This window comes from Hippocampus comes, unplaced genomic scaffold (genome assembly GCF_001891065.2).
Source record: "Hippocampus comes isolate QL1 unplaced genomic scaffold, H_comes_QL1_v1.1 scaffold82, whole genome shotgun sequence".
NCBI lineage: Eukaryota > Metazoa > Chordata > Actinopteri > Syngnathiformes > Syngnathidae > Hippocampus > Hippocampus comes.
Window position 1 is genome coordinate 1152419 of NW_017805135.1, and position 24210 is coordinate 1176628.

At 43.3% G+C, this 24210-nt stretch overlaps 2 protein-coding genes across 2 annotated transcripts in view; both read left to right on the forward strand.

Moving 5' to 3' along the window:
- The first annotated feature begins 1815 nt into the window (after positions 1-1815).
- cyp1a (cytochrome P450, family 1, subfamily A) lies at positions 1816-5201 on the forward strand. The gene is made up of 7 exons (XM_019866775.1): positions 1816-1925; positions 2184-3066; positions 3459-3585; positions 4160-4249; positions 4321-4444; positions 4530-4616; positions 4693-5201. Exons 2-7 carry the CDS (start codon positions 2227-2229, stop codon positions 4988-4990), a joined length of 1566 nt encoding a protein of 521 aa, XP_019722334.1. The 5' UTR covers positions 1816-1925; positions 2184-2226; the 3' UTR covers positions 4991-5201.
- Positions 5202-19385: 14184 nt separating this feature from the next.
- The window catches only part of cskl (c-src tyrosine kinase-like), a 29472-nt gene continuing 24647 nt past the window's right edge, over positions 19386-24210 (forward strand). The window contains exon 1 of the mRNA XM_019866557.1: positions 19386-19643. The gene's annotated coding sequence lies outside the window, so the exon portion shown is untranslated. The remainder of the gene's footprint in view (positions 19644-24210) is intronic.

Genomic DNA, 24210 nt, shown 5'->3' on the forward strand with positions numbered 1-24210 from the left:
AAAGTTAGAGATTAAAATTTAGATTAATGCGATTAAAAAACATAACGCGCTGAATATGACTGTAATTAATTATTCGCAATTCACGTGACAAATTGACACCTCTAACATTTACATCAAGTGTTTGTTTCCTAGCTGCATACAAACCATTCCGCAAAATGATCGCATTGAAATGGTCAACCCTTGCACTTGCACAGACACACTGAATCCCCACCCCACACCCCTACTCCCACCCACCGGCCCCCGCTCCTTCCCAGCATCGCCACCTCAAAGGGGAGGTGAAGGTTTGATCACTGCGCTCTCACGCAACTGGTCAATGTTTAACTCGGGCTCACAGGTACTAGCACGCAATGGCATTCGACCTGAGTGTTTTATCAGGACTTAGTGCTGCCTGGGTGGTAGATGTTGTCACTGATGCCCTTTCTCAAACAGAACCACCCCCAAGTCCTCCCTCACACTATGAGTCTCCACGTGCACGATTGGTTTCAACCCCCACCCTTGCTTGTCCCAGCCCTCTTCCCTCAGGCCAAGGTGGTGGTCAAAATTGAGTAAAATGCAACAAAATTCAAGTATTAAAAGCGCACACAAAAACAGCTGCAGTCATTGAAATTTGTTGGATTTGCAAGCGGTTTATCAAACACAGCGTTAACAGGCAGGCATCACATCATGAACCATAAATGATATCATTATCGCTTTAGCGACGGGGATATTAGACTGGCAGATAAGTTCTTATCACGATGTTTTGCTCTTCACCTATTAATCTTGTAACATAACGACTGAAATATTTTAAACATTGCAACTTTTCTTCCCTGTACATCATCCGTCTGTGGAGGTCTGTTTCGACCTCCTCCACGGGCTCCAGCAAATCAGTTTCTTCTACCGCAAAGTCAAGGACCGTGTACCTCTTGCAGGCCAATTTTAAAGGGAATGACAGGACGCGCTTCGATTGGCGGCCAATCTAGTCGGCCGTGTTTGCACCCAAAACGCCCTTTTTAAACTGCTTCAAACTGTGTGCATCAGCAAAAATACCAAAACGAGATCTAGCCCGCCCCTGTGCACATTTACCTCACACCTTGCGCCAGACTTGAGCTGGTAACATGGATCGAAGCCCATAACTTGATTGTGGTAATACCACAGTTTTATTCTCACGTTATTTTGATGACAGTACTTTTTTTTAACAACCTTTTTTTCATTGCATTAATTTTTCATTCTCGTGACATATTACAACTTTATTCTCGTAATTACGACCCGTCACTCGTAACATTAGATTTTTATTTTCACAACATTGCAGCTTTAATCTCATAACGATTTATTTTACAACATTATGGTTGAATTAGGTTTGGCAGATTTACTGTAGCTTGAATCCAACCGAAGGAAATTATTCATTCTTGTAACAATTGCTGTTTCTGGTAACATTATGCCTTTGTTCTCCTAACATTCTGACTTTTTTTGTCATTGCATTAAAACTTTTTTTTTCCTCTTCATTCTACATCTTTATTTTTGTCACTGTACGACTTCTTTTTTTCAGTTAAATTGCTCTCACATACTTTTTCAACTCATGGTAATTAGACCAATAACGGCCCCGTGATGACTTCATCGGCAAAACTAGAAAAAAAGGCCTTGATAAAGCAATGAACGTCTGTTGCTTTGTTGCATGCCGCTGAGCGCATGCATTAGAGAGCTTTCGAAACATGCGATCACCCAGGCGCTCGCGCACACACCTTTTCAGCGCACTAGATTTCATTCATGACAAAGAGAAGGAGGGGTGATTACATCACGGGCTGCAGCCAATGGAGTGGAGGAGCACGCTATAAAGCAGAATCCCATTCTCTCTTTTGGGGACACAAGGAGTGTGAACTTGGGTCTGAGCACTATTTTGACATCTTTGGAGTCCTCTTGGATTGCATTGCTCATCTGGTTGCTTGAGGGTAAGCTGACTTTCTGCACCACAGACTTCACAAGTGTCTTACGTGGACTCGAGTGAGATAGAGATTGGGTCATCAGAGGAAATTTGCAGATGTTTTGCTGGATCTCCACTGTTAAATTTCTGTTCGTTTTTTTAACATGCAATGCATCACATGCAGGGTAAAATAACGTGCAGTCCTCATTCGTTCTCCACAGCAGCTGGTCGACATGTTGCGCAACCTGCCTCTGCACTAACACACCTCTGCCTCCTCTATTTCCAGGTGCTTTGATTTTTGCAGCCAGAAAATAATAAAGGACGTTGCCATGGTGCTAATGATACTGCCGTTGGTGGGGGCCGTGTCCGTGTCGGAGAGCCTGGTGGCCCTGACCACGCTGTGTCTGGTCTACCTGTTGCTGAAGTTCCTCCGCAGCGACATTCCGCAAGGGCTGCGGCGGCTCCCGGGGCCCCGACCCCTGCCGATCATCGGCAACGTGCTCCAAGTGGGCAACAGGCCTTACCTGAGCCTGACCGCCATGAGCAAGCGCTACGGCCCCGTGTTTAAGATCCAGATTGGCATGCGTCCCGTGGTGGTGCTGAGCGGCAGCGAAACGGTGCGACAGGCGCTCATCAAACAAGGAGAGGACTTCTCGGGCAGGCCCGACCTGTACACGTTCCGCTTCATCAACGACGGCGAGAGTCTGGCCTTCAGCACGGACCAGGCAGGTGTGTGGCGGGCGCGCCGGAAGCTGGCCTACAGCGCCCTGCGCTCCTTTGCCACCCTGAATGGCACCTCGCCGCAGTACTCGTGCATGCTGGAGGAACACATCTGCAAGGAAGGCGAGTACCTGGTCGAGCAGCTCAACAAAGTCATGAAGGCCGACGGCAGCTTTGACCCCTTTCGCCACATCGTCGTCTCTGTGGCCAACGTCATCTGCGGAATGTGCTTCGGCCGCCGCTACGACCACGACGACCAAGAGCTTCTGGGCCTGGTCAACCTCAGTGACGAGTTCACCCAAGTGGTGGGCAGCGGCAACCCAGCCGATTTCATCCCGGCTCTCCAGTACCTGCCGAGTGCCACCATGAGGGCGTTTGTAAGCCTCAACGCCCGCTTCAACGCCTTTGTGAGGAAGATTGTGGTTGACCACTACGCCACCTTCAACAAGGTACCAACCACCAATCTTAAACCACCGTTTCTTCCATTTTGTCATACAGTGTTCCCTGGCTAGACAGTTTAACACCTAGACTCTATCATTCATTTGATTCCTTTATGTTCAAACACGTTTACACTGTGTTTGTTTTAATAACTTTTTATGTGTTAACAGCAGAAGTAGTTGGGTAAAACTGTGCACAAAAGCTGTTGTTTTTTTTACATGGATATATATATAGATAAATATATATATATATATATCTATATATATATATATATATATATATATATATATAGATAGATATATATATACATACACAGGGTGATTGTGAACGATATCCCCGACAAAAAAAAAAAAAAAATGTTTTCACTGTACTAATCAGAGTTGTCCAACTGATTGACTTCCAGGACAACATTCGGGACATCACTGACTCTCTCATCGACCACTGCGAGGACAGGAAGCTTGACGAGAACTCCAATGTCCAGGTGTCGGATGGCAAGGTCGTCGGGATCGTCAATGACCTCTTTGGAGCCGGTTGGTTGGAGCTCTTCTTTTCTTTCTACTTCTCCCATGTGTCGAAGCAGTTGTGCATTCCACCCATTTACATTGCTTGGGGTCGGTCTGCAGTGGCTAGAATGAGGCTCGAGGAGATCTCCAGTGCCTCGGATTTTTGGAGATCTTCTGTGGTTAGGTCACTGGAGATCTCCGGTGGCAACTCAAGATTTTCTTGTCTGAAGAGGCAACTGGAGAACTTGTGTGTTGGCGCTATGGGAGATCTCTGGTGGGACCGGTGGTCTCCCGTGGCTGGCTGGAGTGGTGCTGCTACTGTAGATATTTGGTGGTTCGGATCTAGGTTGATTAGGCTTTTGGAGATCTTTGTAGGCTAATGTGTCAAAGCTACTGAAGATTGGGAGGTGGCATCCGAGCCACTGGAGATTTCCAGCACCCAAGCCACCTGAGTCCTCCAGTCATTTCATCACTCTAGTAATAGCCTCAGATGACCAGAGTCCAGAGTCCAGTCCTACCTTTGGTTTTGGTCTTGAGGCTATACCAGTGCTGATTTAAAGTCACCTCTAAATAAATGAAATGATGTTTGATTGTCCCCTAGGTTTCGACACCATCTCGACCGCCCTGTCGTGGTCTGTCATGTACTTGGTGGCTTATCCGGAGATGCAGGAAAGGCTTTATCAAGAGCTGAGTAAGTCCCTGAAAGTGGAATTCCCCCTTCCGCATCCTGGCAGACTATTCACCGAATCTTTTCATTTGCAGAGAACAAAGTGGGACTTCACCGCTCTCCTCTTTTGTCCGACAAAGTCAACCTGCCCCTCCTGGAGGCCTTCATCCTGGAAATCTTTCGTCACTCCTCATTCCTGCCCTTCACTATCCCCCATTGGTAAGGTTAACTTCTCGGAAGGCGTCCGATGCTATCGCTGGGCTAGCGTGACATTTAATGCATGACCTCGCTGCCGTCTTTCCAGTACCACAAAGGACACATCTCTGAACGGCTTTTTTATTCCCAAAGACACCTGCGTCTTTATCAATCAATGGCAAATCAATCAAGACCCGTAAGTAGAATGCTAACTTTTTTATCGCACGGCTGGCAATGGAGACTTACCACAATGGTTGCTCTGCAACTTTCAGTGAGATCTGGAAAGATCCATCCACCTTCAACCCGGAGCGCTTCCTGAGTGATGATGGCACCGAGCTCAATAAGCAGGAGGGCGAGAAGGTGATGATCTTTGGCATGGGCAAGCGCCGCTGCATCGGTGAGGTCATCGCGCGGCACGAGGTCTTCCTCTTCCTGGCCATCATTGTGCAGAGGCTGCATTTCCGCACCATGCCCGGCGATCCTGTCGACATGACGCCCGAGTATGGCCTCACCATGAAGCACAAACGCTGCCACCTGAGAGCTACCATGCGACCGTTTGACGTGCAGTGAAGACACAGCGGAGAAACGTCTATATGAACGATGTGCGGAGCTGAGAAAATAAGCAACCGCAATGACTATCCCAGTGATGTACAATGCGCGTTATACTGCATTTGAGTTCATATTGTCCGACGGCTCCACCTTAAATAATCATTCACATCTGGTCTGAGCAAAAACATAGTGAATAGGTGAGTTTTTCGGAGGCTACATTTCACCTCTAAAATATAAATGACCCTGGAGTATCGGATTGCAAATAAGCAGGGGAATACTCTTCTTCCTCTGGACCAATTTACTGCACTACTTAAGCAGCCTATTGAAGCAGTTTGGCAGTGTCTTGTGTAATCTTCTGGCGTTTCAGGAAAAGCGAACCAATTGAAGCAGGAGTTTGGCAGCGTCTTGTGTAATCTTCTGGCGTTTCAGGAAAAGCGAACCAAAAAATGCGAATATCTGTTCATTTCTGAATTGCCAAACACAAATGTGCAGGATTTTACTGTACTCCTCTGTGTGTGATGTGCGTTTCTATTTTGGTCCCGCCTCCCCACCCAGTCTAGCAGTTCAGTCACTTTCAGTGACTCTTGGACCAAATGCTATTGTAATAGCAGCAACACTGATTGGTTATGATGCCACTTTACAATTCAGCAACAGTAATGCTGTTATATATATATAACAAACGACTTTTAACATATATATGGCTCACACAAACAGGGTCATATTGTCAGAATGTAATGTACAGGCGACGTTGAAGCTATATTTTTTACCGGTGTCCTTGTTGTGGTTTTTAGTCCCGCTGCTATTCTGTGACTCTGAACGAAATACAAATGAGCTTAGACCGTTTGTAATTTATAACCCAATATAATGTGGATGTGAGGACACTGAAGCTATATTTGTATCCGAAAATGTGACGTTTGTGTTTTTATTAAGTATTTTGTAAAGCAATTTTATGGGGCTAATATTTGTATATATTTGAGGGGAAATTATTCTGCTGTGTGTGTGTGTGTGTGTGTGTGTGTGTGTGTGTGTGTGTGTGTGTGTGTGTGTGTGTGTGTATACGCACATGCGTGTATTCAGATGTGTGGCACACATGTTGATTTGATTTGCAAGAATGCCAAAAAGTGATTTTTTTTTTGTAATGCAACAGTAAGCTAGTAGATTTTGCATTTCTATTGTTTTATGATTACACATGTGTAAGTGAACATGTGATGGTTGACGCAATAAAAATATGTTCTCTGAAAACTGACGATTTTTTCTTTATATATCGTTTTGTAATTCCGTTTACACTTCTTGGCACCCCCATACATATGCATACGCCTAACATTTGCTGGAATAAAAAGCGAAACGTTTGCATCAGAAATTTATTGTTTCAAAGCAGATAGCAGATTATTTTGCAGTCATTTATGTATTTTTAAATCTTTTATTTTGTTGTATTTATCCAGCTTCGATTAAATTCTTTTTTTTTTCATTATTCTTGAAATGATACGCTACACAGTAAATGTGTCTTCTTGATGATATACAGTGACATGAATATTCAACAGGTTATAAATCATAACAGTAAGTTACAATATGAGCTAGTGCAGCTTAATTTGTACAGCATCTTATTTTGTAAATAATGTCTTGTACCCGGACCACAATTCAAAGCTGTAGAAAAAGCCTGGACACTGAATAAATTTAACATACCTGCTCTGTATAAATCCACACCACACGTCCCTGTTCCCAATGTTGCTTTGCATGAGCATCAAATAGTTTGGGGCCTTTTGGGAGCTTTTTGGCAATATTCGGCAAAATGGTCGGTTGCGTGGCTGTAGGCTGTTGCACTTAACTCAAACAAGAAGTATGACGCCACTGGTAGGTAAATATTAATTGTATGTCAATTAAAAAAAATCTAGCCTCTTTTCTTGAAAGAGATCATTAATTTATTTTGCTTCAGAAATGCTATTTTTTTTTTTTCCAAAACAGAAGTGCTTGATACAAAACGCATGGCCCACACCATTCTTATTCAATTGCTCATTGAAATCAATTGGAATTGCCCATGAGTGAATGTCAGTGTGAATGGTTGTTTGTTTGTACTGTATGTGCCCTTTCAGTGATGACACTAATGAGTTGAATTTATTCAATTTGATTTTGTTAAGTGGCTGCACACAATCGAATCATCTGGATATAGATAGCTGGATAGTCTACTTTAAAAAAAAAAAAAGTGAAGCTGGATCCAAATGATTTTATTTCTTGATGAAATAAAATTGAGTAAATTCAAGCACCATTTTTAAAATAGAAATAAAACAGATGGATGGACTTCTGTGGAACTTATTTTCCAAAAAACACAGCAAATTTGTTTATCTTGAGTAAGAACTTTGGGAAACAAAGTCGCAGACTATTCTCTGGAAACATCCTTTATAATTGCAAGCATGTGTATTGTGTTCATTTCTAAAAACAATGTGTGGTCGTGTTGATTAATGTTGTGTCTTGTGCTGCGGCAATAGGAACAAGGGGGCAGTGAGGCCAAGGACCGCCCCAATGGTGTTTGGTCTATTTACCGCGTGCTGAGCTTCTCCGGAGGGATGTGGAAAGGAATACAACATGCACCAAAAAGCACAATAATGGAGGTCAGCTGCCTTCCATTTCCTGAGGTAGCATTCAGGTGAGAAAGTCTGAGATTGGTGCCAAACAATTTTAAAGGCTATAACTAACTGCTACAGGTGTATTTTAAGTGAAATTTTAACATCCAATTTACATAAAAGCAAGAAGCTGGTTTGAAGATGATATATATATATATTTTTTTTTTAAATACACACGGTTGGGTCTCTGGTGTGCCTGACCACCCATCGAGTGTGAAATGATCAAACCACATACAGCTTTTATCTGCCTATTTGTCAAAATGTAGAAAAAAGAAATGGGATTTCCAATTCCCCCCTTTCAGTAATAGAAACAAGCAAATTACTTGGGGGGGTTGCTTTATTTCCCCTGATATCAAACAGGCTTTGAAATATTTTTTTTCCTGGGCATTAAATGGATGAAAAGTAGGAAAGAATACTGGTGCACCTGCAGCTTTTTTTTTTCTTTTTTTGACATAGAGTTGCACAGGTGACGCAAAATGACCTCTGCAAATTCTGTTCATGTTTTCTGTTTCTCCGCAAGGAATAAAGCCGCTTGTCACTTGAAATATCAGCACGAGGGTGGTCAGAAAAGTTGCTAAATATAGCGATCAAACTGCTTAGTTCGCTGACTACTTTTGTAAACTAGCTCCTCTCCGTTCGCAGGGATGGGAGCGTTTTGCCGGCCTCGTCTTCTGTATACGGTGTCATGCTATAGTTCAGCCGATTATCTTCAGAATTAAAAAAACAGACCCTCCATTGGCACAGGATATTCGGTACAGTCCCTCACTTGCATGAGACAGGCTTAAAACATGTCACAAACATGTTATTAGGCCAGACATTTGGGAGAACTTTTCTAATTGCCATACAAGGATAAAAGTCATGCATGGTCACTTTTGAATTTTGATTACATTTTTTTTTTTTTTTTTGCTGACTCGTTGTGAAAGTGAATTTCCTTTTATTTTATTTTATTTTTTTGCTGACTCATTGTGAAATGAATTTCCTATTTTGACATCATGGGAATCACACACTCCGTGACATGGATTTATTTTTAGGCTCGATGAACATAACGGAAGGAAACGTGACACAGTCACATCGCTCACATTGTGCAATTCGGGTTTTTTTTTCTCATTCTCAGTAAGAATGTCAAGCGCAAACTGCCGCAATGACTTGCAGATTTTGATGACAACCCAAGTAAAAACGAGCTGTTAGTCTGTCTGCAAATTTACTAACGACTTTTCCATGGCATGCGAAGGATATGACTAATGAAGAGCAGGACAAAGTGAATGGAAACCAGCCAGAGGAAAACAATGTCAAGCGGGCAATGCGACGTTGATAAATTCTTACCAGTTGACTGGCTATTGTTCTTTGTGTTTTCACAAGGAACAATTCAATATCTCGACAAAACCCAATCTGACAGACGCAAAGACATGACTAAATGTTTGTTTTCAGTGGATAAAAAAAAAAAAAAAAATGTAGTGCTGGTCTGCGTCTTGCCGATTGCTTAGGAGCTAAGCCTGCGTGGGTTTTCTCCGGGTACTCTGGCTTCCTCCCACGTTCCAAAAACATGCATGGCAGGTTGACGGAACACTCTCTCTCTCTCTCTCAAAAATATATATATATATTTTATAAAACAGAAAACCCCATTACAAAAATGCTCATGTGTTGTTTTTTTTGTTTTTTTACCTTTTCAATAAATAAAAATGAAGAAAGTTTTTACTGGGTTGTTTTGTCAACGTCCTCTTCCAATGCATGGCTCGGCATTCTGCGATAAGCGCAGATAAGCGTTTTCCAAGGGTCAGCAGGAAGCATGTGTGCACAACTCATCAGTTCAACTCACTTTCACACACAATGGAGGAGGTCACTTGCGGATCTCAAAATGGCATCCGAGAATAAAGCATGCACTTTTTTGGGGAGACAAATTCCTTGTGTGTTTTAACATATTTGAGCAATAAATATTAGTCTGATCCTGAGTAGGGGATAGAGTTGGCGTACGGGAAGGACTTGGGTATGATCAGGCAGTGGAGTTCAGGATATGGGTTGGGGTCGGGTAAAGGTTAGGGTCAGGCAAGGTTTAGTGTTGGGGAATTTTTCCTATTGTGTATGCAGTCTTTAACTCTTTCCAGTGTATTTGTTAAAATACGGTTGGGGAATTATTGGGTTTGTGTTTGAAGAATTCTTCACATTGTGTTGGCAAGAATTAACTCCTAGGAGTATATATTGGTCAAATGCTTGAGCACCGCAGCGAGAAAAGTCCTCCGATGCATCCAACAACCCCCCCCACCCCCAGTCTCGATTCCCATAGCGTGCTAGCGGCTCATAGCAAAGTTCCTCTTTACAATACGTGTGTGACTAAGATCAATAAACATTCCTCCCTCCCATTGGCTCTCTGCTAGTTAAGAGAAGTCCAATGCCTTTCATGCCTCTGTGTTGTCCTCCTCCCCCAATCAGCTCAGCACAGGAAACGCGCACCCGCCCTTGCACCCCGACCGGACAGGAAGCAGTGTTGTCCCAGAGTGCTTGGAAACGGCCTGCGCGATATCAATTGTGGAAGTTTATCTTGGGGAGTTTTTATTTTAATCTCCCGCTCTCAGGCGTGTGGCTGGGTAGCGCTGGCCAAATTGCACTGGGTCAACGTGCCTAGGGGCCCGGGCGGGGCCCGCGCCTTTACACGCGATGCCATACCATCCTGAGAAGCCCCATCGCTGATCCTCCGACCCGCCCCCCCCCCCAACCCCCTCCTCTTTCCTCAGCCACAAACAAGGGAAAGCAGGGTGGGCCCTTCAGGAATTTTCCTGTGATATCATCCATTGATCTGTGTGGGAGAGCACGACGGGAGATCTCCAAAGTTCAAGTGAGAATTGTATTCTCAAGTCCAAGTGAAATGCACGAGAGCTAAACTGCCTTCATTGTAAGGTAAAGTTTGTCCCTGCATTAGGATATGATTCGGTACTGTATCACGATTTTTTTTTTTTCAATGGTGAAAATAATAATAGCAGTTCAGCCATAGTCATTGTGAATAAAAAGAATGTATCTCCAGCTATCTTAAGTTTTCACATTTTTAACACCAAAATAAGGATGCGACTTGTCGTTATGTTTCGGGGAAAAAAACGTCCAATTACGGATGCATGTTCTTCATTGGACGGCAATGTTCTGCTTATTTTACATTATTCTTGTCGTGGAAAAAAATATATATATCGATTTTTTTTCCATTTTTGTCAGATAAAAAAACAATAACAAGACTTTTCTTTGCATTTTAGATAATAACACAAAAGGAACAAAACATTTTCATTTGAGAGCAATGTTATGCTAATCATATAATATCGCTGTTCAACCCAAAAAGATGCGCAGCTAAATTTCGATTGTTTTTAACAAACAAACAAACAAAAATTAATCAGAAATGTTATATTCACAGTACAGTTCGGTGTTTTTAATTTTGTATTGTTTCCATACAAGCTCGTAACTTCTTTTTTTTTTTTTAACCCCAAAACACATTTGTTTTGCAAGTACAATTTGGAGATTCCTGTTTTTTTTTCATTGACCAGCATCCTTCCATCCATTATCTGAACTATTAATCCTCAGGAGGGTCGCTGGGAGTGCTGGAGCCTTTCCGAGCCGTCTTCGGGCAGAAGGTGGGGGACACCCTGAACTGGTTGCCAGCCAATCGCAGGGCACACAGAGATGAACGAATATTCATTCGCGCTCACAATCACACCTAGGGACAATTTGGATTGTTCAATTAACCTGCCATGCGTCTTTTTGGAATGTGAGAGGAAACCGAGGGACCCAGAGAAAACCCACGCAAACATGTAAACGCCACACAGGAATGCTGGAGGCGGAATCGAACCCATGACCTCTGCACTGTGAAGGCCGACGTGCGAACCAGTCGACCACCAAAAAATACACACAAAGTGGAGATGCTAGACATGCTTTTGAGGGACAGGGAAGAGACCCACACCCGAATGAACGATGTTCTCGACAGTGTTCATCCTCCTCTTTTGTAGTTTTTGCTGGGCTTTGTCAAAAGTAGAAGCTGCCAGTTAATGGCTTGGAGCGCTGCCTACTTCCTTTTTCATATGCCGATGTACGGCGTGACAAAACATTTCCGAGCCAACGATGACATTGTTGCTTTTGCTAATAACGTGGCATGGCCACTGCCTTCGCAGGTGAGCGTGCCAATTCGCCATCCCCTCCCTGATCCTCCCCTCACTCATCGGTGTTAAGAGGCACATTTGGGTCACTTTTAGAAACATGACTTCCTCCGCAAAAAAAATAAATAAATAATAAGTCTTGTCTGTCTCTGTTGTTGTGGTTTTTGTTTAGTTGGGCATTTCTTTTTTTTTTTTCTTTTCTCACCTTGCGTGACAGTCCGCAGTGTTTTGGCTGTCACAATGTCAAGTAGCGTGTGACTTTACTTCCCCGGCTCCTGGTTAGCGTGAGAGCTAAGGGCTGAAGGCCAGGTTTTTCCAGTTTTTCTTTTCTTGTTTTTTTTTCCCCTCACTTCATTTCACTTTGTTTGCGTGCTTACATTTATCTAAACTTTACCAAGTAGTAGGTCACTTGGATTGGTATATTGGCAGCAATCGCGGTCGAACCGGAAGCTAATATTTTCTATGGTGGTTCATCTCTTTCAACTAGGAAAGAGTGACATGGCCGATGTCCTGATACTCAACAAGCTTCTAAAACCTTTTTTATTTCAACAAACTGAAAAAATGAAACCAGAAATAATAGAAAACAATATTTTTATTTTATTTATTTATTATTTTTATTACAGAGAATGTGAAAATGAATTCCGCCTCTTACATCACACCCCATCCGGATCTTTGTTCGGGTTGAGCAAGGCAAACTCGGCAAAATATTTCCAGATTGGGAGGACATAAAACTCCAACATTTGGATAAATCTCCACTTTTGTAACATATAATTGGCCACTGTGTCTTTGTCTATGTTAACCACGCAAACACGATTTTGCTCATGTTGTCTTTTTCTTAGCGGGAATTAAACTTGATTGACACTTTTGTGAAAAGAAGTTACGAGAGGGCTCAGAAAAATCCCGATCTACTCTCACTTCTGTTCACAGCCATGCTGTTAGTATAAGCATTGAGTGTTATCAATGACAGCAAAATGCATGCTGCAAAAAAATTATGTTCTTGTAAGTCTATGACCCCCTCCCCCTCCAAAAAAAAATAGTTTTGGCGTTCGCACTTTTTATCCTTGTAAATTAAAATCCCAAATCGCTAATCTTGTGTGATTGCTACATTTTTATATGAAGGGACACATATTTTACATGTGTCTAACATTTTATAATGGTAAAATGTGATGTGACGCACCAATTATTTCCATTTCCAATGTTTCCTAAGGGACGAATTTATTTGAAATCTGAACAAAATGGTTCCCACTGTGGATGAAACTCCATGATACCATCACTATGTTACTGTTTAGCATGAGGGTGACTTTTGACTTTCTCTTCAGGAACCGGCGTGCCTTGCATAACCTAACACACATATACAGTACATGATAAGTGTGTGGCACGACACCGCAGGTCCAAGGTTTGCATGATGCATGTCAATCTGAAGAAGGTGACGAGGTGGGAAGCGGAGCAACGGATTGATTAACGCTCTGCCAACATTTAGACTGCCAACGCTTGCAGTCAGTGATTCGTCTTTAGAATGATTCGGTGAAACAACCTCAGAATACAAGACACAAAAACATTCATGAAATTATTCAAAACAAACAGGGTTTTTATACTATTTTTATATTTTTTAATATTTTCAACCCACACCCTGGAACTGTGTTCGGAATTAACCAATCGCATTCAAATTGAAATTAAAAGTTGGAGTGAGCAGACGCTTGCCAATATTCAATTAACGGAACAAAAAGTTTAGATGTTCTCGTATACCTTCCATCCATCGATTACCTGATCCGCTGATCGTTATATGGACATTAATCATTTTTGTTTGAGTTTGTTTATTTTACCAGATATTCATTCAATGCGTATCTTAATTCAATTATGCATTAAATTTGTATGAGAGCGGAATGGTTAGTTCTGCAAGAGCCCAAGATCAGGTTAAGGCAATCATTACCTTGTTCTTCACCAGGACATGCTAGTTTTCTTTTCCTGTTACTTACATAAGAAACTCTCCTTTTTTTTCCTCTATGATGGAAGTGTTCCCATTAACGACAACGACTCAAAAACACCAGTAAACCAATCATGACTGCCAACTCCATTCCAGTCTTCTTCTCTAGTGGAGTTGAACCTGTGAGCATTAATCAGCAAGATCTGTCCTCTAGTGGTGACCGGTGCAATTACAACTTAATACTGCAGTGGTAGAGGAAGCATTTTGTAATTGCTCAGTTGCTCTTCAATAATCGCAAATGCGACATGACATACTCCACACGGCGATCGGTGGACTATTTGGTCCAAACCCTCATGGTGACTGGTGCATTATTTTTCCATAAAGTCCCACACTAGACAGTCACCGACGAGAAAGGGCCCAGCTGTCATAAACTAACACCAGAGAAGATGACAACAAATTGTGCTGTAAATGCGCTGCCCTCCAGCGTCTTCCTGACATGGCAGCACCACGCGGAATGCATGCTTGTGAAAGTCCAACTTGGCCCACATCCAACCATCATGTGTGAGCTGTCAGCACTGGTCATGCTTGAGGGATCGCTTCCAAGCACAAGTTTATTTTAGCTCGGTTGCATACTCACGACTACCCGCTGCAGCTCGCTGACGGACGACTTTGTTTTTGAACATTTGGAACGCCGGGTTCTGTGAAAAAAATCAAAGACAAATCAGCTGATGCGACATGTTGATAAAATTAATGTGGCAATACCTGTACGGGGGAAGTCATTCCTCCGGCCTCGTTGTGTTGAAAACGATGTCGTTGTCCAAAATGTAGTTCATACACCAGGTGGTGGTGATGACATCATCTAATTATCCAATGGTGGGATGCCAGGTTGCTGTATGAAAGCTCACACAAATTGAATGATATTGAGCTGCTTGGGGGATTATTATTATTATTACTAATATTGACTGTTTAAACGTTTAAGATAGGTGACTGTAAACATTTAAGCAGCTGTGAAACGCATGCAGCATTTACTTCTCTTAGGACTCAGGCGTGGCGATTTTGTGGGATGTACGTGAGAAAGAGGCCAAAAAAAAATAATACAGCACTTACCGGTAAATGCTCTCTTTTGGCGTCGGCATGTCAACAAAAGAGCCAAAGCGGTGTCGTGTGAACAGCCTCTTACCTGTCAGAATACTTGAGCGGCAATTAGTGCACACGATTACAACTCCCACTTCCTGCTGGCCTAACACTCCAAGCAGCCGTTTGCATGACAAGAGGTGCTTGACTCTTCCTGTCGCACCCTCAACAGTATTTACGGGGCCAAACAATAAGCGGCAGGGAATAGGGTCAAGATGAGGATCCACGTGTGCTCATGCAATTGTCTTGTGCGTGTTTGCGTGACGATCGCGAGCGTGATGGTGTGCGCACATTTCTGGCGGGGCCATCAGGTTCTTGGCGAGCGAGCTGAGAGGTCCGCGGGGGGCCATTATGGACTTAACAGGCTCCCAGCAGCGTTAGTTGTCAAAGACATCCTGAGTCGGGCAGTTCCCTGCAGCTTGACTTTCATTGCCCTGCTAATGTGCCACTAGCAGGGCAGCACGGGGGGATTAGCGAGGGGTCTCTTTCAAACAGGGGTGTCAAACTCATTTTTGTCGTAGGCCACATTGTAGTTACCGTTTCCCTTGGAGGGCAGTTATCACTGAAACCAGAAAAAAAACGTCAATAATAACGGTTTATTCAACTATTGTTTCAGTTACCGTAATGAGTGTTTGGTAACAAGAAAATGCTTGCAATATCTCTCTTATGTATTAAAGAAAGAAATTAAAATTTTGGTGGAGATTTTAGCAAGCATCATGGAAGTTGACAAGTTTGATTTGCTTTCACGGGCCACATAAAATGACATGGCGGGCCAGATCTGGCCCCGGGGGTCTTGGGTTTGACATCTGTGCTTTAAAAGGTCGCCAGTTTGCACAGAAACAAGATGGTGTCATTCGTAATAGAAAGGCATATGTGCCTTGTATTATGTTATCTATCTTCGGAGGATGCGTGAGAACCCAGCACGTGGATAATGGCTTCTTAAAACCACATAAGAGATTGCGCCTCAGTTCTTTGAATGTAGTCAAAAGTGCCGGACAGGTTTTTTGAAGGGATCGGTAGCCTGCAGCCACTCACAAAATTTAGAAAATGGATTTCGGGTGGTGTGCGGAAAAGAGACAAGAGATATGACAATATGTATTAGCATAGGAGCGCGTTAGTAGTTCTAAGGCAAACCTCCAGTTTGAACAGCTGTGTTTGATTTTCAGTACTTGACAATAGACAGAAATATAACCAAAAAAAATAAAAATCACTGTCATAAAACACCCAACGTAGGTGGACAAAGATAATTTGATCTGAAATATGAGGCCAAAAATACTCCTTTTTCAAGTTATTTTTAAAAAATATATCCATATTTGTTATTGCAGTTGTAGTTAGTTCATTAAAACATGAGAAGAATTTTGCAATAATTAAAAACCCAAATAACAACATGAGAATTGCTGTTGGATTGCCATTGGGTGGTATGTCGGTCAGTCAGTCAGTTATCAGGTTTTGAGACAAACTATTAAACTAAAACATATAAAGCCTGTTAACCAGTCAGTGAATTATGAAGATTATGCTAGAAATAACTGAAATTTGTTCCCCGTCACTCTGTTTGTTCGCTGTGTTGCAGGACGATACAAAAAAAAAAAAAAAAATGTAATCCATAACAGTTGTTTTATGATTACCGTTGGTTAATTGGGTGCTTGTTTACCAATTTAGTAAGTCGGCAGCATTAGGAAAATCTATCATAATGGTTGAAACCTCAAACCACTTTTTATTTTGATGTCAGCCCGTCCGTCCGCCCCTTCCGTCTGTTAGTTACGAAACCACTTCAAAGCTGGATTTTCGTTATCCATTTGTTAGATTGTTCATTTATTTTTTTAATTTTCGCTGTTTAAGTGATAAGCGCAAGAAAAAAGAAATCCACTCTTCATGATGAGAATAAACACCGAGTTAGTTAAAAAAGGTTACTGTGTGTGGCAGTTGGCGCCTAGTACTGCCAGTTATAGAACGAAAGCAGAGGTGTCCTACGCCGGTCCTCGGGGGGTCCCTATCCAGCATGTTTTAAATGTTTCCCTCCTCCAACACACCTGATTCAAATGATCCCGCCGGATCTGAGAAGTCTGACAACGATCCTGAGCATCGTGTGGCATTCGATGAATTTTCACTCATCACTGATTGGCCTGCCCGAGGTCTGCTCTCGAACATGTGCCATTCGAGTTGTCTTTGGAAAGTATCGCAATAAAACGTTAAATCGGGGTCAGTAATCATGCGATAAATCCTTTGAAAGCTTTTATTGCTCAGCTGCTTGAACCTTTGTTGCGTCATCCCACAGTCGCGAGGTCAAGTGCTGTGGTCAAGGATACTTGAGGACAACGAGGTGGGGGGGGAGGCAGTTTGAGCCTTCACTGTTTGGGCAGCTGGAGTGCGGGATATACTGTAAGTCATTCATGAGCCCGCTTGGTCTCTGACATGCAAGCGGTTAAGGTCTTGGCATTAGCATCAAGCCTTATTTGGCTATTTGCATCCGTACACTAAAAAGAGTATTCGGAAAGCACAGGTTGCCGCGGCTCATGGCATTCTTGCCATCACGTGACTGCTCGAGCGCCACAAACGCGCACTGAGTAACAGCGGACACTCGGAACTCCGCAATAACTGTTCGACATGTTATACTTTACTTCATTCATTCATTCATTTTTCGATCCGCTAATCCTCACAAAGTTCGCGGGGGCTGCTGGAGCCTATCTCAGCTGTCTTCGGGCAGTAGGTGGGGGACACCCTGAACCAGTCGCCAGCCAATCGCAGAGCACACAGAGATGAACAACCATTTGAGCTCACACCTAGGGACTATTTCGAGCGTTCAATCAGCCTGCCATGTTTTTGGACTGTGGGAGGAAACCGCAGTACCCGCAGAACACCCACGCAGGCCCGGGGAGAACATGCAAACTCCACACAGGGAGGCCGGAGCTGGAATTGAGCCCGGTACCTCTGCACTGTGAGGTCGACGCGCTAACCACTGGACTCACTTTGTCTCCATCTCTCAAAGTCTTTATCGTGACCGGTTCTCAACTGCTCAAAATCTTGATTTGGGCTTCACTCTACAAAATCCTGATCTTGACCTGGTCACAGCGTCTCAAAGTCCTTGTTTTGACTTGGTCTCAACTCCTCATAGTCTTAACTTGGTCTTGACTCCACAAATTCCTGGTTTTGACTTGGTCCAAGCTAGTTCTTTCCTTGACTTCATTGAGCCAAGAACCTTATTTTACATTCGGAAAATCTCTTGGAACCCAACTAACAACAGCGACAGAACGTATGGCCTGCCTTGTGTTTGTTACGTTTTGTTAAAGCCGCTGATCAGAATCAGAAAGCCGCTGATCTTGCCCTTTGTTGAGCAGATAGCAGTGACTAACAGAAGAAGGAATAAGTGTATGCTCCAGGATGGGAACAAGATCTGCTCATGTGGAGGAAGGGGGGCTTTTTTAAAACTCGGAATCAGGTCCTTGTTTTACAGGCATCGCCCTGAGAAGCCGCGTGGGTGTCTACCTGCTTCGTATCTTCGAGGTCAGGTTACGTGGTTATTTCCTCTGCAAGGTGTGATGTGACGGCATCTTAGGTCTAAGTTACGCATTTAGTCTCTTGGCAAGAATGTCTCTGGAATTTTTCGAATCAACATCATCATTGGAAACGAGGGTGGCTGCTCTTCAATTTGGATACACTTATCTGAATTTGTCAAAGACAAATGCTGACCTCTCGTGGATAAACTATAACATAACACAATTCCAGACTTCAGGAAGTCGTTGACTGCAAACTAATGTTTTTGAGTCCCTGAAAATTGCCCCACTCTACATATACTGTAATCACTGTACAGTATTTGGCATTATTAAAAAAACTACAATAAATAATTGCTTGAGTGATTGGTTTTAGTATGTTTATGAAAGTCGGACATTTTCAAAGTGACCCTTGCATCCTTCAACGTGACTCTATGCGGCCCATGAAGAAGTATTTTGTGTTAAATGTATGCATCCATTGCAGTCTGCTCATCCTGGAAAGGCGATCCCCCATCTAAAGCCACTTAGCAAGGTTTCTTAATTTTTCTTGTTTTTTCTTAATTTAGTTTTTCCTTGCCCGTAAGATCTGGGGATGTTGTTAAAATTAATATTCGTCAACAGTGGGTTTGTGAAGCCTTTTGAGGCGCTTTTATGATGAAATGGTCTATCAATAAATTTGACTTGATTTGAAATGATTTACGCAATTATGCTACATCAGAGGTCACCAACTCCTGAATCTAAGAACGAGGGAATAAGAGAAACAAGCTATTTTAAATGTCCATTGGGTATTTTGAATAATATTTAAAATCTCTTGATCAACAGCACAATTACACTACTTTTTTTTTCCTTCGGCCAAAAATAAATATCGAAACTCGTGCTTGTGGTTGTATTTTGCACATGGATTATTTGAGTTTACATGGGGTGGCGAGACTATCAGGATTTTTTTTTCATTCCTGGAATGACCCATACCCCGACAATGAGTCGTCTTATCCGGACGAGAATCGCCAAACACGAGTTGGTAGTAACAAGTCGACCATCGGTTGATTGTTGCCTGTTATATTGGCCGCTGGGTTGTGCTCGCCGACCGTGAAGCCGAGCCAGCTGCCGATCGTCCGGCTGCGCATGCGCGGAGACCATTTCCTCTCGGCAAGCAGAAGGCCCCTCTCTCTCTTGTTTCCTTGCTGCCACACGTACGCACACAGCTATACAAATAAACACACATGATCGACAGGGCGCAAACTAGCGTCAAGTCCACGCAGCGTTTTTGGAATTGTCGACAACTCGAACCGCAGCAGCCCAACCCGGATGCTCCCCGCCGCAGTCACCCCCATGGACCACCGTCGCTAGTTTGTCGCAGCCCGCTTGGTCGACGCTTTTCTCGGGGTGAGTTAGCCTCTTTTGTAGCCTCTGTGGGGGAGTGTTTTCGTCTCGCCGTGCTTGATTTCGCTCGTCGTAGCATCGGCGGCTAACGGGACAACGAGAAAATCACGAGCTGCCGTTTAGTTTGTATAAAGCATTGTAATGTTGTGGTTTACTTTTTTTTTTTTATTAGCCGCATATTGCTAACGCGTAACCTAACCACCAACAGCACTTTACCGTTAGCCGCTAGCCCAACACAAAATGAAATTGCATGAACGGAGATGCACACACACGCGCGGATGCTCTCTCGCTATCTCGCTATATATCGTGTTGCTTTACGTAAATGCATTTAACCCGCTTGGTCGACGCTTTTCTCGGGGTGAGTTAGCCTCTTTTGTAGCCTCTGTGGGGGAGTGTTTTCGTCTCGCCGTGCTTGATTTCGCTCGTCTTAGCATCGGCGGCTAACGGGACAATGAGAAAACCACGAGCTGCCGTTTAGTTTGTATAAAGCATTGTAATGTTGTGGTTTACTTTTTTTTTTATTAGCCGCATATTGCTAACGCGTAACCTAACCACCAACAGCACTTTACCGTTAGCCGCTAGCCCAACACAAAATGAAATTGCATGAACGGAGATGCACACACACGCGCGGATGCTCTCTCGCTATCTCGCTATATATCGTGTTGCTTTACGTAAATGCATTTAAAATGAGGCGATTTTTGCGTTGGCGTTTGCTAACAACGCCCACTGCTAGTTTTGAACCGGAGGACACCCACCAACGTGTGATTCCATTATCGGACTTTGCTGGCGGAAGGCTTTTGTGGTCTAACCACCAGTTGTGACAGGATATTCGTTGCATTCGTTTGAATAGAAAGACGATAGGTAGGAACTGCCGGAAGAACCATTTTGGTAAGGCGTTGTGTGAAATGCAATCATTGACGGAAACGGTCAATACGGCCGCTGTTTTATTTTTAAACTCGCATGATTTGTGTTGGTAAGACCAATAGGGCATTAAAGCACGATGAGAGAGTCCTGTCCGATAACGGAACTGTAGCATATACCCACCTCGTTTCATTGCTGAATTTCTGCATACTTCAAAACGTGCAAATGATCGGATTGTCAGTTTTATCCCAAACATTGCCATCTCACGTTTAGATTACATTCGATGCTGTTGAATGGTTGGAGAACTTGACCGGCTGCAGCTTTTTTTTTTTTTTTTTTGGCCTTGTTTGCTAGTCGCTTCCCGTCCTGCCTGCTGCGCTTTCAAGCCATGATTGGTGCATACCTTTGCAAGCCGGGGCACGACCACCAAGGGCTTCAGCAGCCTTCTTCGCTCCAACCACAAAGGAGGAGGGGCCCTTGTGCCTAGCTCAACTTATTTTTGTAGTCTTTACTCACACGAGTGTGGATGTAAATCAGCGCAAATGTACTGTACACTTTTTGGGCAGCTAAACAGCTGTGGCTAGCCCAAGAAAGTAATGTAGTGCTCTACATCTTTAATTGATGTTCCTCTTGTCAAAGGGCCCAAACAGAAGATGTAAATCGTCCTTGGATCGCAAAAAGCTGTTTAACGTCGCTGGTCAAACTTCCTTAAACGAGGGGGTGTGCTTGAGAGGTGTGTAGGTGCACATGCATTATTGACAAGTGCACCAAATTTGTCAGTCACTGTGCATTCGCATATTCAGTATTTTGTATTGTCTATTTATTTTTAGGTGTTTGATTGGTGAGTCTTTGAGATCGACTCATTCAAATGAACGTGTGAATTTGATCGCTTCATGAAATGATTTGGTTGTCTCATTTTAGTTGAGCATGGCTGTGAGGGCACAACTTTAAATGCCTATTTTATGTTTGATGCACATGTCGCGTACTAATTCTCCTGCCAAAGCCTATGGCACACACATGCACATTTACGCAGACGCTCGCATACACAGCAAGGCTCAAAATGAGAGGTTTCGCTGTTTGCAAGTCAAAATTTACACTAGATGCCTCATTAAAACGCATTGTACAGCAAAAGTGAGAATAATAGATTTTAGAGCTTTCCCACGTAGACAGGAGACAGTCGCAAAAAGCTTCACAGGGCCGTACGTAGGTGAGAACATAAAAAGAGCGGATTAAAAAAAAAAATCTGAATTGGGCATTACACCCTGGAGTGTGACCATAGCCTGTCTGACCGCAACATCAAGCTGCCGTCGCAATAGTGGTAAGGCCAGCCATGATGGACGGTTTAGAGACCGTGGCTCCGAAGAAACGACGGGTAGCAGAGCTGCGGTTAGCAGAAATGAATGTGTTGACATTTTCTTTAGGAGACCCTACGATGGATAGAATTAGAAATGAGCTCATCAAGCGGGACAGTCAAGGTTTAATGTTTTGGGGGGGAAAAAGTGAGAGATCACCCTGAGTTACTTTGGACATGAGCGATCGCGAGTATATCAGTTGACGGATGATGAGTATGGAGCAACTGGGAAAGTGAATAAGAAGAAGACAGAAAGCCCCTATTTCAGGAAGAGGCGAAGGTTTGCAAGTGTGTGTGTGCATGTAGAGCACAGGTGTCAAACTCAAGGCCCGGGGGCCAGATCTGGCCCGCCACATCATTTAATATGACCCGCGAAAGCAGCTCAAAGATTTCAACTTCCATGATCCTTTCTAAAATGTCGACCAAAATTTGAAATTCTCATATGTAATAAATAAGAGATATATACTAAGCCTTTTCTTGTGACCAAACCCCTCATGATAGTAACTTAAACAATAGTTGAATCAACAGTACTTCTTTATATGGTTTCAGTCATAAAGGCCCTCCAAGTGAAACGGTGGCTAAAATGTGGCCCGTGTCAAAAATGAGTTTGACACCGCTGATGTAGAGAATGCATGGGTTTGTTTTTTTCTTTTTTTTGGGGGGGGGGTGTCATGGTTCATTCAATGTTGCAACCAACAGCAAAGATGTTTGCAAGACATTCCCAAATCATTGTAAATGTTGCAGACGCTTTTTGTTGTCGCCAAAATGTCTTTGCGACAAGAAAAAAAAAACATTCGCTCGGTGTGCACGCATTGGCAAACCATCAGTGAGATTCGGCCTTAAGAGCAGGCTGACGGATGTCGTGAGAGAAGACATGAGGGCAGCTGGTTTTCAAGTGGAGGATGCAGAAGTTTGACTTTGATGGAAATGGAACACTCTCTGTGGCGACCCTTCATGGGAAAAGCAGAAAGGCAAAGAAGACGACAGATATTTTCGAAATAGCTTAAATAATATAGTATCACGATGCTAAAGAGACAGGGGCAGTGCCCATTCTGGCAGGCATACCACCACCCAAATAAACTTAACGTCAGACTACGCTTCTATTGCAATACCGATATCTACGTAAACGTAACCACTAACCTTGTCCAGCCAGCCGGCCGTGTCAGGTTTTGGCACGAGTGTGCGTAAAGTGATACACTGACACAAATCTTGCGTGGGAATTGACAAGTTGTTTTGTTAAGGCTGACCTACAGTTTTTTTTGGCCCGGAATTGCGGTATATACTGTGTGGCCGCATCCTACAACGTTTAACACGTCACATTCGCGCGATGTTGAAACACTTGCATCCCTCCATCTGTCGAGTCTTATGCTTCGAGCTTCTCCATGCTCCCCACGTGATTGACGCGCAGCAAGTGAGGCGTTGAAAAGGCCTCGCCCGAACACATTTAAAGGGGAAATGTGTATGACCACAAGGTCATTTTTATTCATATTTGTTTGTCAGTTTGGATCTGAGCTTTGTTTCCCGTTCCGCTACGCCACGCAGACTTCATTGGCATGCGGAGTGGAGGCTTTTTGCAAACAAGGTGCATCCCCGAGCTGTCCATCACTTGGTGGTCGGCCGCCATACAAACGTGGAGTAGGCGCACGAGCGTGTAAAATGGGATTGGCGTTTTCAAAGGAGATTTATGTAACGATAACAAAACCCTTTTAATGTGCACGCCGGGCAAGTAGTTGGTGATGTCATTTTGAAAAAAGACATGCTGTGGCTATGTTTGTCATCTCGAGCCAAACCGTTTTTTTGAATCCGTTTTGTCTGCATTTATGTGTGAAGTCGTTACTGGCCTCAGTTACTAATTCAAAGTTTATTTTTTGTGCTCAGGGCGAAGTAACTGAAGGGTTACTTTTGTGCTATTTGGTGGAACGTTGGTTGTAGGTTTCGCTTATTGATCGGGTTTTTCTTCTGTATTTGGGATGTCCAGTTTTAAAAAAGTAATATGATGTACAAATTAGGGCTGCGCATTATATCAAAAAAAAACATTGTCATCATGATTATGGGACATGCAATTCGCAACACAGTCATACCTCGGTTTTCGACATCCGTTCCAAAAGGCCAACCAATTTGTTCGAAAACCGAAACCACGCTCTTTTTTTTTTAAAAAAAATCTTTATTCAACGCGTCTGCACATAATGGAACGCTACACGAAGAAGCGTCACTTCCTCGTGTAAGGAAGGCAAGAGGAGTCAAGTAGCGCATTCAAGTGCGCTCAGTTTGGTCGAGAACCGATTTTCGGTCATTATCCGAGGCATAAAGAACTTGAAATTTTTGGTCGAAAACCGATCTGGTCGAGAACAGAGACGT

Excerpts from the sequence above, each read along its gene's own strand:
- cyp1a (XM_019866775.1), top strand. The coding sequence starts at position 2,227 with ATGGTGCTAATGATACTGCCGTTGGTGGGGGCCGTGTCCGTGTCGGAG. Across the intron at positions 3,067-3,458 it reads ACTACGCCACCTTCAACAAG|GACAACATTCGGGACATCAC; the intron begins GTACCAACCACC and ends ATTGACTTCCAG. Across the intron at positions 3,586-4,159 it reads CAATGACCTCTTTGGAGCCG|GTTTCGACACCATCTCGACC; the intron begins GTTGGTTGGAGC and ends ATTGTCCCCTAG.